Source organism: Dermacentor albipictus, chromosome 1 (genome assembly GCF_038994185.2).
Source record: "Dermacentor albipictus isolate Rhodes 1998 colony chromosome 1, USDA_Dalb.pri_finalv2, whole genome shotgun sequence".
In the NCBI taxonomy this organism is placed as follows: Eukaryota; Metazoa; Arthropoda; class Arachnida; order Ixodida; family Ixodidae; genus Dermacentor; species Dermacentor albipictus.
Window position 1 is genome coordinate 281222540 of NC_091821.1, and position 16179 is coordinate 281238718.

Genomic DNA, 16179 nt, shown 5'->3' on the forward strand with positions numbered 1-16179 from the left:
TGCTCCAATAATCATCAGTCATTGTCAGTGAATCTGGCTTGGCCTCAATTTTGGTTACTGAGAGAATTATATATATTTATGACCTCTGTATGCAAGTGGCGATCTTTTCATCCCTAATAAATGTTGTAAATTATTATGAGAGTTCCTGAGTCCTTAGCATTGCCTACTGGAAGGAGAAGCTGTACTGAGAAACATATCATTCATGTGCATTTGACACGCCATTGATACAAGACTCTGCCGATGGTGTCACTGAAGTCTGCAGCACCTGCAGAAATAAAGCAGAAGTATGAATTATAAGGTGTGCACATCCGCGCCAACAATGAAGCAGTAAGCTTTTAGCCGCAATAAAATTTTAAGTGAAAAGGTAGAGGCAACTTAAAAAAAAAACCTCGAATGATGTGGGTAACAGAACTTTGGTAGTGACACTTAAAGGGGGTGTATAAGCTTCGGCATCGCCCCCGGAAAACTTTGGTGGGGGCTCGGGCCCTAGAGCTCTCCCGTTGTCGGTGCCTATGACCCTATGACACATATAACAATGAGCATGACAGATTTCGCGAAATGCATTGAGAAAAGCAAACGTTCGGCTCTCCGTGGTTGCTTAGTGGCTATGGTGTTGGGATGCTGAACAAGAGGTTGCGGGATTGAGTGCCAGCAACAGTGGCTCCATTTCGATGGGGGCGAAATGGAAAAACATCCGTGTACTTCGATCGAAGCGTGTGTTAAAGAATCCCAGGTGGTCTAAATTATTTTGGAGTCCCCGCACTATGGCGTGCCTCATGATTAGATCGTGGTTTTGGCACGTAACCCATAAATTAATTTCTTAAAAGCAAACTTGCGCCTGATTCCTGTGCTTTTCTCTCAAAAAGCATGAAGACTAAAGCTGCAGCAATTACACAGCTCATAAGTAGCTCGCATGATGGTACACACAGCACCGATGTGCACTCAGCCTCAGCTATCGCATCTGTTACAATATATCCCGACTGGAATGCGCTAATTGCCCCGAAGCACACAGCATCTTTCACATCATGGCGGCAAACATTGGGCGCATCTTTTTCAGACAGCTGAACAAAAAAAAAAAGGCAGACACATTTAAGACTGCTTATGTGTGGGAATGCAAAAGCATTATAGTTGCCTTGGGGAACTTTTTTTTTTTTGCAAGTTCTTTGTCTGTACAAACTCTCGCCTGCATTTTAACTACATCTCTGCAAGGCCAAATGAAAACGCACTAAGCGTCTCAACGTGTTCACTTGCCCACGAGGAGTTCATAACACGAAGAACTGTTCAGTGGCATTCAATTGAACATTAATGCTTTTTATTTTATACACACATGACGTGGTGCCACCTCCTACCCATTGGCTGCATCTTGTGCCCAACGACAAATGCACTAGGCCACACATTTAATCAGCCAGATGGCTGCGATGTGACGTGCACAATGACGCACCAACTAGGCACACATTTAGTCGACCAGAACCGTGGAGCTGCCGTGGCGTCGGGGAAGCATGCTCGTCTCGCACCCCGGAGGCCCAGGTTAGATTCCCACCCAGACCGAAAGTCACCTAATATTCTCTTCAAAGGCATTAATTTACTTTGTTTACAGGAACCTCCCTGAGAAATTTCATATCAATCGGTCTTTTTTGATGTGCTTTTAATCTTTGCTGTCAGCCATTTTTCTTGCCATCATTTGGTCTCGTCGCCGACTTCTGCAACAGCCAATTTTCATGTAATGGAGCATATAATGCTTTCGCATTAAAATCTGCTGACAGCTCCGAGAGTCCGCGGCTTCTGGTCCATGTAAAACACCCGATTCTGGAACCTGGCAGACTGGTGGGTGGAGCTCCCAAACCTTTCTGAGAAAATCGAATGCAGGATAGCAGTCCCAAGCAGTCCAGGACTGTCTTGGACTGATAATCGAAGAGGCCCACTATGGGAGCGGAGCTGCAAGCAGGGCAGTTCAACCAGCACGGTAATGATGGGCGCAGTACGTGGATTTGCCTAGATTTTGTCCTTCTGGCTTTAAATTGCTTCTTGACATTGCAAAGCAATCATTTCTAAGAATATACTGTGTTTTAAATGATTAAATAAACATTATTAGAATTGTACGACAGCAGGATTCGAACATGGGACCTCTAGCACAGAAGCCCAATATTAAACATTATGCCATGGTCGTATGGACGAGCGGAGCCACTGCAATTAGTAGTGATTATGCATGCTTGCAGAGTCTTACTACCCTTGGCATTAAAAAAAGTATAAATTGTTTTGAAATTTAGGCCAATTTGGGGCCCAGATAAAGTGTAATAAATGAAGCCACTAGAAGGTCTGAATCCACAAGCATGACGATCAGACAAATCCATGTACACTCGCCCACAAAATATTGCGGGGTGCGCGAGCGCCTTCTAGCGGTGAACCCCTGATGTCGAGACCGACACCTGTGCGCATGCGCGTCCCTCCGAGACTGCAAGCGTGCATGTTTCCTCGCTTCCTTTTCGCACACCGGCGATATTCGAATGTTGCGAGGCACCCCTCTTGTGATATGCGCCGTGGCGGCTTCGACGGGCAGAACCTCGTTTATACAACCGAAATCAAAGGTTCATTTTCGTCTTGCCTGTCTCCTTCTATAGATTGCGTTTTCTGCCATGCTCTTTTCGGGAGAACGCCCCGTTCGTAAAAAAAAAAAAAGAAACAACGAAGATTGGCTATGAAAAGGTGCAGCGCAGAAAAGAAAAACGAGTTGTTGCGTTCACCACCGGGCCGGCCCTATGCGTCAGCGCTCGTGACTCGACAAAAAGCGGCCGCAGTGGCGCGCGCAAGCTCACGCTTCTAAACATGCTTCACATATAGTTTCGCCCGTCGAAGCCGCAACAGCGCATATCGCAAGAGGTGCACCTCGTGGCTACATTCGTATATCGCCGGGCGCGCAAGGAGGAAGGGCGGAAACATGCATGCTTGCAGTCTCGGAGGGACACGCGTGCGCGCAGGTGTCGATCTCGACACCAGGGGTTCACCGCTAGAAGGGGAGGAGGGTCGCTCCGCCATGCGCTCGCGCACCCCGCAATATTTTGTGGGCAAGTGTACTATCCATCATTCCCATGTTGGCTGAACAATCGCAGTGCCAGAGGTTCCCTCTAGTAATTGTAGGAAACTGCATGTAAATAATGTGGGGCATTGTAGACTTCCGGTTGGGCTGCACATTGCATGATGTCATGCATACGGGATAAATGTGTTATATGCACTACATATCACTACAACATATCACTACAATCACGAGTTCCCTCTAGTGACTGTAGGTAACTCTATGGCTGAGCATACCTCAGGCGCCATCCCTGCCTCTCTTGTCACTGCTTGCTGATGTGTTGCCATTCATCAGATTTGATGTATCAATGTGCACATCATCAGGTTGTTTGGCTTCTGCAATGGCTACTGCACTGCCTCTGGGCAGAAATCACTTGGGTGATTTAGGTTTTGTACTTTGTCTCAGCTGATATACACTACATTTTTAGGTGCCGGGCTTTCTGTGTGGATGAAACCGCTTTCTTAGCAGCCATGTGGAGAAACCATTAGGACTTTTTGTGTAGCCTAATTAGCTAATTCATCATTACTTAACCCACCTTGAAATATTGATATTTGTCAGACTTCTAAGCTGATTTTAGAAGTATAAGCTTAGCTTGCAACTATCTTTCATGCAAATATATATATTTAATGCCTGGAAGAAAGCAGGTTGAATGCAAAGAAGTCCACATGACGGCCTTATTGCGTGCCTGTGGGGTGCCACTGTGAAACACATCAATCCAGCATGGCCACTGCATATGTGCCGGGAATTGCCTGACAAGGCAAATAAGAGTGCATATCCCAATGAACGCTCAGAAGGTTTTTCTGGATACTATTACTGCATCAATTCTTCTACTCGTGAAAAGTGAATGAGGCTAGTCTCTGTGTAAGCCATGGTGCTGTGGCTGTGCTCCAGGCTGGTTGCAGGCCTAGAGGAAGGGTTAGACCAGCCCATGCTCTTTTTAGTCACTCTTTTTCAGTTATTTACCCTAAAGGCCCAGCTTGGGCATTACAAAGGGGGGGGGGGAGAACAATTGATAATTGATATACAATGATATACAATATACATTATAAGTCGAATATCCTCATATGAAGTAGTACATGCTATGTAACCTTTACATCACTTCTAATTCGACAACATCATACGCCAATAATTCTTACATTATACAAACAATAATCTGACATCTGAAGAAATGCAGGAAGAAATATTAATGTTGTTAATTTACGAATGTTTCAATAAGTGCTTGTTTGAATATAATATGGTCAGTTATTTTAGCTATATTACTTGGGAGATGATTCCATTCCGAAATGGCTAAGTGCAGACATGAAAACTGCAATAGTTTAGTACGTGCAAATGGTTGTTCGACCTTAAATTCGTGATCAATTCGTGAGAATTTCCTTTTGATTGGTAAGATGTGTGCCTGAGAGAATATATCTGGGTGATGAAAAAGCTGATGGAAAAAAGTTAGCTGAGATATATTTCTTCTAGTCTGCAATGGGATGAGTCCTAGGTCATGTTTTATTTTGGTGATACTTGAATGTTGTGAATAGTTACCTGTAATAAATCGTGCTGCCTCGTTCTGAAAAGATTCTAATTTGTTAATAAGATGCGTTTGGTGCGGGTTCCATATAAATGAGGCATACTCAAGCTTTGAACAAAGTATCGTGGTATATGCAAGAAGCTTGGTATCACTATTAGCCTGACGAAGCGTTCGATGAATGAAGCCAAGAGATTTGCATGCAGCGGAAACAATACAACCCACATGATTATGCCAAGACAAAGTCGGAGAAAGATGAACACCTAGATATTTAAATGATTCTGCGGTTTCTAGAGCCTCACCATTAAAAAGTATGTGTGTTTCGTGATTTCACTGCAAGTAGTAAATCTCATAAGTTTAGTTTTCGAGGTATTTATGCTCATTTGCCAGTCTGAGCACCATCTTTCAATCCTGTTCGTCATTTGGTAATTTATCACAATCACCCTTACATTTTAATGGTCGATACAGAATGAAATCGTCGGCATATAACCAGATTTCTCAGTCTATACCCTGATGAGTATCATTTATATAAATTAAAAATAGAGTGGGTCCCAAAACGGAACTTTGAGGCGCACCGGACTGAACAGGTTGAAATGACGAACGGACATTATTGATTACGACAGCTTGTCGTCTGTTACTTAAATATTCTTTAACCCAGTTTATTACTTTTTCGTCAACATTAATCAGCTTCATTTTATATATGAGGCGGTTATGAGCCACACGGTCAAAGCCTTTAGCAAAATCTATAAATATGGCGTCAGTTTGTGTAAGTTCGTGAAGGTTAAGGTGAATGTCTGTAGTTAGTTCAAGAAGCTGGGATTCACATGACCGGCCTCATTGAAAACCATGCTGGTTTGCAAATAGAATGTGGTTGCTAGCCATGTACTGCATGATTTGAGAAGATAATACGTGTTCAAATAGTTTGCATACAACAGATGTAAGGGATATAGGCCTATAGTTTGTTAACTTGTTAGCTATAGTCGCTGGTTTTATATATTGGTACGACATGTGCCAATTTCCAGTCGTCTGGAATTTCGGCGGTGTCGAGAGACTGTTGAAACAATAGTGCACGTATAAGAGCAGAATTGTGCTTTGTCATATTTAGTAGCTTAGTACAAATACCGTCAAGACCTGGACTAGAAAACGATGGTAAACGCTCAATAGCTTTCACAATACCGTTACTTGTCACAGTTATACATTCCTTAAATGGAGAACTATCAGAGAACTGTGTTGCCTTATCTAGGGGCTTTTTGTCATTGAATACACTACAGAAGAATAAATTAAACCGTTCAGCAACATCCATGACATCAATTGCAGCATAAGACTCGGTGTAAAAACAGGTAACTCTTTTGTAGGTGCGGGAGAAATGACCCTCCAAAATTTTTGTGGATCTGTTTTTAGAAGTTGCGAAATATCCTGGTTGAAAAACTTATATTTGGCAACCTCAATATGTAATGCACATTCTTTAGAAAACGATAAATATTGTGACTCAGCTTCAACAGATTTTGCGCTTCTTGCCTTTCGAAACAAACGTTTCTTTTTATTCAGATATCGCTTAATCTTGTGAGTAAACCATGGCTTGTCTGCTGTTTCATATATCCATTTTTTTGGAATGTATTTCTCCCAGAGTCTTAACAACTCGTCACGAAAATGAATCCAGTTATCTTGCAGCGAACAGTTTTCATACGTTTGCATGAATGACAGGTAAAATTCAAAAAGCTCAGAGTTGAAGCCTTCGGGATCTGCTTTAGAATAGTCATAAATCTTTTTTTTGTCGCGGTTTCTTCACGGTCTGCGTTTTAAAGGTACAATGTATGACACAATGGTCACTGATATACTCTAGTACATCCACGGTAACACGTTCGAGGTGTGTTGTTAGAAGCAGATCAAGAATAGCATTGTGCCGCGTAGGGATTTCGATAAGTTGAGACAACTGAAAATGTTCTAAAAGGTCAACGAAATCTGCACAATTGCGTGTGTGATGCGTGCTAGGGGATTTTAAAGTAGGCCATTCTATGCTTGGAAAGTTTAAATCGCCGGCCAAAATTATGGGAGAGTTATTATATTCGGATTGGATGGAGCCTAATACAGACTGCAGTTCCTCAGAAAAATCTTGTAGAAAGTCAGGTGGCCTATAGCACGCTCCAATAACCAAAGTTACAGCTGGTAAATAGCATGCAACCCAAATAGTTTCAAGAATGCTGTCAGTAGGAATGTGTTTTACCTTTATATGCTTCCTGATGGCTGTTACGGCACCACTTCCTTTTCTATCCACACAGTCTTTACGAAAAACAGTGAATGAATTTGAAATTTGTAAGTCAGAATTGCTAACTTCAGGAGTTAACCACATTTCCGTTCCGATTATACCATCTGCATTACAAGCGTGAATGAGGGAAGTAAGCTGATCTTGTTTGTTAAGGATGCTACGAAAGTTGGCGGAAATTATAGAAAATGTAGGTGTCCCACTGTCTTTCTGCACGTGGCGACTGCGTCATGGGTTTGCATTTCGCTAGACACATTCCATGACCCTGCTCTCGGAATGCTGGTACCGATATAATCTCCTGCCTATCTTTAGCTTATCGAAAGATAGCTTAAACCTTCCATCGGGTTGACAATTTGCTCGAGCAAAGTCGTGAAGCTGTTTGCGCACGAATTGTATTCGAGGTGAAAAGTCCTCATCTATCCAAACCTTTAATTTCAAATTTTTTAGCTTGAACGAATTAGCCAGAATACTGCACTTTGTCTTGTTGTGCAGAAAATTCACTATTACTGACCGGTGCTGCCCTTGCCTGTGAGATCCAATGCGATGTGTACGTTCAATATCCATTACCTTGAGGCCAAGGTGATCTCTGCAGAAGCTTTCAATGACAGCTTGAGAAGCCTCATAGTCTTCTTTCTCTGCCTCGGGCAAGCTTTTGAATATCACATTTTTTCTGTGCATGCGATTGTTGATGTCATCAATGATTTCAACTATGTTAGGATCAGAATCCCACCTATCAGAAAAGGATGAAAGATCGCGTTTGATGTCATCGACACCTTTTTTGACTTCGGATAACGTGGTGGCATTTCCCAAAGAATCGTCTAGCGAAGCTTCCACTTTTGAAAGGCGTTTCTTAAGGTCAGTTATACCTGATAAAATGTCCTTCATCTTACTGTTAATTTCCTTTTGAAATTTTTCACGCGCAGACTCGGCATCCTTTAGCGCATCAAGAACCTTGTCTATCTTGTCAGGGCCGGGATTGACTTTAATGTCACTGCAGCAGATTAGGAGATGAGCCGCAGAAAACATAAGAGCAATCAGTCGCCCTCTCGGGCACCATGTAGCAAAGAAACCAGCAGCGGCATGAAAACGAAGCCCTTCACTACAGCTACACTGTAGTCATTGGCTATGGCTACCTATCCGCGCTCTATATGTGACAATGTCAACACCCATACTGTACACATATAATCATAGGCACTGGGCTTGGTATTGTAATGCCTGCCATACAACACTCTTGAAGTGTTGTATGGCAGGCATTACATTTGTACATAAGTTCAGCATGATTGAGCAAGATAGCCATGGAACAGAATGCCTGCAACGAAATTTTGTACTGGTGACCAACAGCACTGGCACCTGTTGGTTGCCAGTGGTGGTATACCTCAGTGGGCACTATTTTGGTCCAGACATATTTATACAAATGCTTTCTTGGCAGTGGCCCAAATGCATTGTGTGAGCAAAAACCATGCCCAAAGGTAAACACTGTGCTTATCAACTTGCTCATTGAAGAAATGTAGTTGTCTTGCATTTCTTGCAGCTTCTGTCATGCACAAAGAGTTTGCGTCCAGAATTAACATTAAAAATAGGTCAGTGAATGAAAACCAAAACTGCAAGGGTATCAAGCAGGCATACGTTTTGGGATTTGTTAATTCAAAATGTAAAAAGGCTAGTGCTCCTGAGATGTATGTACTAGCTGCAAAGTCATGGCAATGAAAGTCTGGCACACTTGTTTAAAGGCACCTACCCTTGCTCCGTGCAGCGGTGGCGTAGAGGTAGAACACCTGCCTCGCGTGCAAGAGGTCCGTGGTTTGAATCCCGGTGCCGTGCAATTTTCCACTGGATTAAAAAAAAAAAATCCACGTGTAGATAAAATTGCATAAACAGGCCTGGAGTGTGGCCTGATCCCGGTGACCAGAACCGGTAACGCACTCCCTCACCAGAGCAGGATTGGCCACCCTGGTGCAGTACTTGGCCACAACCTCCTATATGAACACAACAGTCAAACCCCGGCCCTCAGTCCCCAGCAGCTGCGAAGCAACTGACCACGGCGGCGGTCAGACCTGCGACGCAGCAGAGGGTGCTAAGAATCCCTGGCTCCGGACAGGCCGCCATTGGAATATGAACCTGGCAACGTTTAACGCTAGAACATTATCTAATGAGACGAGTCTAGCAGTGCTATTGGAGGAATTAGAGGGTAGTAAATGGGATATAATAGGTCTCAGTGAAGTTAGGAGGCCAAAAGAAGCATATTGTAGGGGTTGGAGGTCGGACTTCGGGATGAAAACAAACTTGGGAGTGTTTATTTTACATTATTTACAAGGAGGTGAGAGACAAGTAACAGTCGTACAGTTATTACGGGCCGGCAGCAACTCGGACGCTGCGGCCCGCGGCAAGAACTTCGAGAGAGGTGAATCAGGGAATCGGGGAATGCTCTGGTCTCTCTGGAATGCTTCTTATAAACCCTTCGAGCACTGGAAGTCGCGTCATGTTGGACCAATGGGAGAGTCCGCTCAGATGACGCCATTTTCGGCCAATCGTTGGCGCCCATGTCGCGGTGTCACACCCGGCGGCTCTCTGCGGTCTTGCCTCGCTGACTTGCAATGCACTTCTTCTAAGGTGGAGAAGGGGGGGGGGGCGCTCATGCTCCATTGTACGAGGGCCCACCTGCTCCCGGTGGTACGGCTCCGTAGTGGTGGCAAATGCCTTCTTCAAAGGCGAAGAGGGGTGCGCTTGGGCCTTCCCGGCACGTCCGGCTGTCACGGCGCACTACCGCCGTCTTGGTTTGGCACCCACTTTGCTTCCAACAATGCTGTGCTATCCCCTCGCTTTCTGGAAGAGTCAAGCAGAGAATAGCTCCTCGGCGGCACACGACCTGGGGGCCGCAAACTTGTTTGCACGTGTCTTGTGGCCTTCAACTTGTTTGCTCGGGCGCTCCTCTGGAATGTGGCACCCCTGCTTCTGCATTCCTCAATTAGCTGTGCTGCGATTCGAAGTGGTTTGGGGAACTCGAAGTAGCCTCAGGAAACGGCGCCGTATCTAACAATATACAGTGCTAAAAAGCGGGCACATCCTGTGCTACCGGGGCTAAGCAGAGAGGCGAGAACTAGGAGTCGGATTCCTGATTAATAAGAATATAGCTGGTAACATACTGGAATTCTATAGCATTAACGAGAGGGTGGCAGGTCTTGTTGTGAAACTTAATAAGAGGTACAAAATGAAGGTTGTACAGGTCTACGCCCCTACATCCAGTCATGATGACCAGGAAGTCGAAAGTTTCTATGAAGATGTGGAATCAGCGATGGGTAGAGTGAAAACAAAATACACTATACTGATGGGCGACTTCAATGCCAAGGTAGGCAAGAAGCAGGCTGGAGACAAGGTAGTGGGGGAATATGGCATAGGCACTAGGAATAGCAGGGGAGAGTTATTAGTAGAGTTTGCGGAACAGAATAATATGCGGATAATCAATACCTTCTTTCGCAAGCGGGATAGCCGAAAGTGGACGTGGAGGAGCCCAAATGGCGAGACTAGAAATGAAATAGACTTCATACTCTGCACTAACCCTGGCATCATACAAGATGTGGACGTGCTCGGCAAGGTGCGCTGCAGTGACCACAGGATGGTAAGAACTTGAATTAGCCTAGACCTGAGGAGGGAACGGAAGAAACTGGTACATAAGAAGCCGATCAATGAGTTAGCGGTAAGAGGGAAAATAGAGGAATTCCAGATCAAGCTACAGAACAGGTATTCGGCTTTATCTCAGGAAAAGGACCTTAGTGTTGAAGCAAAGAACGACAATCTTGTGCGCATCATTAAGGAGTGAGCAATGGAAGTCTGTGGTAACTCCGTTAGACAGGATACCAGTAAGCTATCGCAGGAGACTAAAGATCTGATCAAGAAACGCCAATGTATGAAAGCCTCTAACCTAACAGCTAGAATAGAACTTGCAGAACTTCCAAAGTTAATCAACAAACGTAAGACAGCTGACATAAGGAAGTATAATATGGATAGAATTGAACATGCTCTCAGGAACGGAGGAAGCCTAAAAGCAGTGAAGGAGACACTAGGAATTGGCAAGAACCAGATGTATGCGTTAATAGACAAAGCTGGCAATATCATTACTAATATGGATGAGATAGTTCAAGTGGCTGTGGAGTTCTATAGAAAGTTATACAGTACCAGTGGCACCCATGACGATAATGGAAGAGAGAATAGTGTAGAGGAATTCGCAATCCCACAGGTAACGCCGGAAGAAGTAAAGAAAGCCTTGGGAGATATGCAAAGGGGGAAGGCAGCTGGGGAAGATCAGATAACAGCAGATTTGTTGAAGGATGGTGGGCAGATTGTTCTAGAGAAACTGGCCACCCTATATACGCAATGCCTCATGCCCTCAAGCATACCGGAATCTTGGAAGAACGCTAACATAATCCTAATCCATAAGAAAGGGGATGCCAAAGACTTGAAAAATGATAGACCGATCAGCTTACTGTCAGTTGCCTACAAACTATTTACTAGGGTAATCGCAAATAGAATCAGGAACACCTTAGACTTCTGTCAAGCAAAGGACCAGGCAGGATTCCGTAAAGGCGACTCAATAATAGACCATATTCACACTATCAATCAGGTGATAGAGGAATGTGCGGAATATAACCAACCCTTATATATAGCTTTCATTGATTACGAGAAAGCGTTTGATTCAGTCGAAATCTCAGCAGTCATGGAGGCACGGAATCAGGGTGTAGACAAGCTGCATGTAAAAATACTGAAAGATCTCTATAGCGGCTGCACAGCCACCGTAGTCCTCTATAAAGAAAGCAACAAAATCCCAATAAAGAAATTCGTCAGGCAGGGAGATACAATCTCTCCAATGCTATTCACAGCGTGTTTACAGGAGGTATTCAGAGACCTGGATGGGGAAGAATTGGGGATAAAAGTTAATGGAGAATACCTTAGTAACTTGCGATTCGCTGATGATATTTCCTTGCTTAGTAACTCAGGGGACCAATTGCAATGCATGCTCACTGACTTGGAGAGGCAAAGCAGAAGAGTGGGTCTAAAAATTAATCTACTGAAAACTAAAGTAATGTTTAACAGTCTCCGAAGAGAACAGCAATTTACAATAGGTAGCGAGGCACTGGAAGTGGTAAGGGAATACATCTACTTAGGGCAGATAGTGACGGCGGATCCGGATCATGAGACGGAAATAATCAGTAAAATAAGAATGGGCTGGGGTGCGTTTGGCAGGCATTCTGAGATCATGAACAGCAGTTTGCCATTATCCCTCAAGAGAAAAGTATATACTTGAACGAAAAAAAAACAGTCAAAAACACAAAGGACAAGAGGAGAAGTTCACACCACAACGACTGGACTATCAACTGAGGTTTATTAGAATCGGTGTAGTCCCAGCAAGGCCAGCAGAGCATGCGCAACTGCATCATCACTAATCACATAGCATGAAAAGACAAGAAACGTTTCTATCGGGACCGACTTAGAAATTCAAATTCTTTTTCATGTAAGCGCACCGAGGTTGTACTAACGCAGTCATCACCTAATAAACTGATGTAATACGCTTCCAAGATTTCTCGCTCTTCTTTGCCCTTGCCCCTACCAAGAATCGTCACATTGCTAAACAAAGGATAACAACCACACTCATTGCAATGGCGAGGCAAGTTTGCACCGTTATCTGACCCCAGGGAGGAGTGGCGCTCACGCAGGTGGTCATTAATACATCGACCGGTTTGGCCTATGTAAAATCTTTCGCACGTGAGAGGGAACTTATAAACAACCCCTGCAGCACATGCCGTGAAATGGTTTTCATGCTGCGTTGTGCAAACATGGTTCCTTGCCCTGCCTCGAGAAATGCGCAAACACAGACCCGAAAGCTTACAAGGGTCAGAAAACACAACACTTACTCCCTGCTTGGCGGCAACTTTCTTAATACTGTGGCTCACTTTATGCACATACGGCATAACTTCAAGTTTCCTACGTTCCATAGCCCCACCATCTACCAGCTCCTTACGTTCCTTTAGCCTCTGAAGCAGCAATTCAGCCACCGCTTTCAAAAGAGGCGGAGGGAACCCTGCGGCTTCTAAACGTTGGGATTGTGCGTCAAAGCTACTTTTAATGGCGTGGTGACAGCTTCTTTCAAGTGCATTGCTGAAACAATTCATTGCAATCCCTCTTTTTACAATCTTTGAATGTGCAGATCCAAATGGTAAAAGAGCTTTCTTGCCCCTAGGTGAAAACATCCAGCACAAATGCCCATCGTCAAAGAATGTTAGTTGCAGTTCTAGGAACCTGATGGAATGATTGCTAGGAAGTTCATGAGTGAAATTAAGAGTGCGTGAAGAAGCTTTAAAAGCAGTCAATACATCGTCTACTGCTGCAGGCAGAGTGTCAAAGATATTTTTAGCAAAATTTGACAGGAAACTTCAAGGCTTCCTTCTAAACAAGCGTGTGTGCAAAGTTTTTAGGTATGTGGATGATTTTTTAGTACTTTTAGAGCTTTTACCAAATGACACTCAGCCCGCAGCAGTAGACGATGTATTGACTGCTTTTAAAGCTTCTTCACGCACTCTTAATTTCACTCATGAACTTCCTAGCAATCATTCCATCAGGTTCCTAGAACTGCAACTAACATTCTTTGACGACGGGCATTTGTGCTGGATGTTTTCACCTAGGGGCAAGAAAGCTCTTTTACCATTTGGATCTGCACATTCTAAGATTGTAAAAAGAGGGATTGCAATGAATTGTTTCCGCAATGCACTTGAAAGAAGCTGTCACCACGCCATTAAAAGTAGCTTTGACGCACAATCCCAACGTTTAGAAGCCGCAGGGTTCCCTCCGCCTCTTTTGAAAGCGGTGGCTGAATCGCTGCTTCAGAGGCTAAAGAAGGAACGTAAGGAGCTGGTAGATGGTGGGGCTATTGAACGTAGGAAACTTGAAGTTATGCCGTATGTGCATAAAGTGAGCCACAGTATTAAGAAAGTTGCCGCCAAGCAGGGAGTAAGTGTTGTGTTATCTGCCCCTTGTAAGCTTTCGGGTCTGTGTTCGCGCATTTCTCGAAGCAGGGCAAGGAACCATGTTTGCACAACGCAGCATGAAAACCGTTTCACGGCATGTGCTGCAGGGGTTGTTTATAAGTTCCCTCTCACGTGCGAAAGATTTTACATAGGCCAAACCGGTCGATGTATTAATGACCGCCTGCGTGAGCACCACTCCTCCCTGGGGTCAGATAACGGTGCAAACTTGCCTCGCCATTGCAATGAGTGTGGTTGTTATCCTTTGTTTAGCAATGTGACGATTCTTGGTAGGGGCAAGGGCAAAGAAGAGCGAGAAATCTTGGAAGCGTATTACATCAGTTTATTAGGTGATGACTGCGTTAGTACAACCTCGGTGCGCTTACATGAAAAAGAATTTGAATTTCTAAGTCGGTCCCGATAGAAATGTTTCTTGTCTTTTCATGCTATGCGATTAGTGATGATGCAGTTGCGCATGCTCTGCTGGCCTTGCTGGGACTACACCGATTCTAATAAACCTCAGTTGATAGTCCAGTCGTTGTGGTGTGAACTTCTCCTCTTGTCCTTTGTGTTTTTGACTGTTTTTTTTCGTTCAAGTATGTACCAACTGGCCCAGATTTCAACCCTTCAGAAAAGTATATAATAGCTGTGTCTTACCAGTACTTGCCTATGGGGCACAAACCTGGAGGCTTACGAAAAGGGTTCTACTTAAGTTGAGGACGACGCAACGACCCATGGAAAGAAGAATGATGGGTGTAACGTTAAGGAATAAGAAAAGAGCAGATTGGGTGAGGGAACAAATGTGAGTTAATGACATCTTAGTTGAAACCAGGAAAAAGAAATGGGCATGGGCAGGGCATGTAATGAGGTGGGAAGATAACCGATGGTCATTAAGGGTTACGGACTGGATTCCAAGGGAAGGGAAGCGTAGCAGGGGGCGGCAGAAAGTTAGGTGGGTGGATGAGATTAAGAAGTTTGCAGGGACGACATGGCCACAATTAGTACATGACTGGGGTTGTTGAAGTATGGGAGAGGCTGTTAGATATGGCGCCGTTTCCTAAGGCTACTTCGAGTTCCCCCGGACCACATCGAATCGCAGGACTTTCCAGAGGAGCGCTCGAGCAAACAAGTTTGTACGCCGCCGGTGGAGCTATTCAATGCTTGAGTTTTCCAGAAAACGAAGGGATAGCCCGGCATTGTTGCAAGGAAAGTGGCCGAAAGTGGCAAGGAAGTGGCCCGAAACAAGACGGCTGCGATGTACCGGGAAGGCCTGGCAGCGTCGCCCCCACCTGGCTTTTGTGACGGCGATCAAGCAAGGGAGACCAAGCGGAGACTCTCTCCGCCTGGTGTGGCACCGCGGCACGGGCGCCTACCATTGGCCGAAAATGGCATCATCTGAGCGGACTCTCCCATTGGCCAAACATGACACGACTTCCAGTCCACGAAGGGTTTAAAAGAAGCATTCCAGAGAGACCCGGGCATTCCCTGATTGACCTCTCTCGAACTTCTTGCCGCGGGCCGCAGCGTCCGAGTTGCTGCCGGCCCGTAATGACTGTACGACTGTTACTTGACTCTCACCTCTCTGTATATAATGTAAAATAAACCCTCGGAAGTTTGTTTTCATCCCGAAGTCCGTCCTTCATCCCCTACAAGGCCTTTATCCTGCATTGGGCGTAACCAGGCTGATGATGATGATGATGGCCCTTGCTGTCACTGACAGCAAGCACAGGGTAGCTCATAGAAATAATATGATTGACATTAGTTGTATGGTACGCATGACTACTTGTGGTATCAAGTTTCTTGAGGTGAGTACACGCACACAAATAAATAGTGGAGAAGGATAGTTTGAAGCGCTGCTTGCCTCTTGAAATGAATAGCTGGCCTTAATATCCTTTGCAGATAACCGGGATGTTTAACTGGATAACCGGCTCCTTTGCAATGTTGGTCGAAAGTAATCCTCCAAATTTAGCCAATTTAGACTACCGCTAATGTAATATGCTATGGGACATCTATTGTCAAAAAGCCCAGTTGGGTCTGGAATGCCTGATGTGCTTGTGCAGGTGGATGGAGGCTCGCTGAGTGACGAAGAGGTGCCGAACCAGGCAATCTTCCATGGAAGCTGTGATTCAGTGTCTCTCGGTAGCGCTGACTCAAGGAGTCTGCCAGCAGAAAAAGTGTGAGTCCTGTGCACTTCACTATCACATGAATGTGCAGCAAGCAGTTTCACCCATATTTGAGGGCACAACCAAAGTAGTTGCACAATGTTGGGGAAGTGTGTAGTTAATCGATATCCCAAAAGCCTTGGTCTGGTGAGTTAATT

At 44.7% G+C, this 16179-nt stretch overlaps 1 protein-coding gene across 4 annotated transcripts in view; it reads left to right on the plus strand.

The window, feature by feature from the left end:
- Vps8 (vacuolar protein sorting 8) overlaps nt 1-16179 on the plus strand; it is a 962017-nt gene that overhangs the window by 20746 nt on the left and 925092 nt on the right. For all 4 annotated transcript variants that reach the window (XM_070531351.1, XM_070531354.1, XM_070531353.1 and 1 more), the window contains exon 3: nt 15920-16035. In XM_070531351.1, the coding sequence (XP_070387452.1) occupies nt 15920-16035 (116 nt within the window). The remainder of the gene's footprint in view (nt 1-15919; nt 16036-16179) is intronic.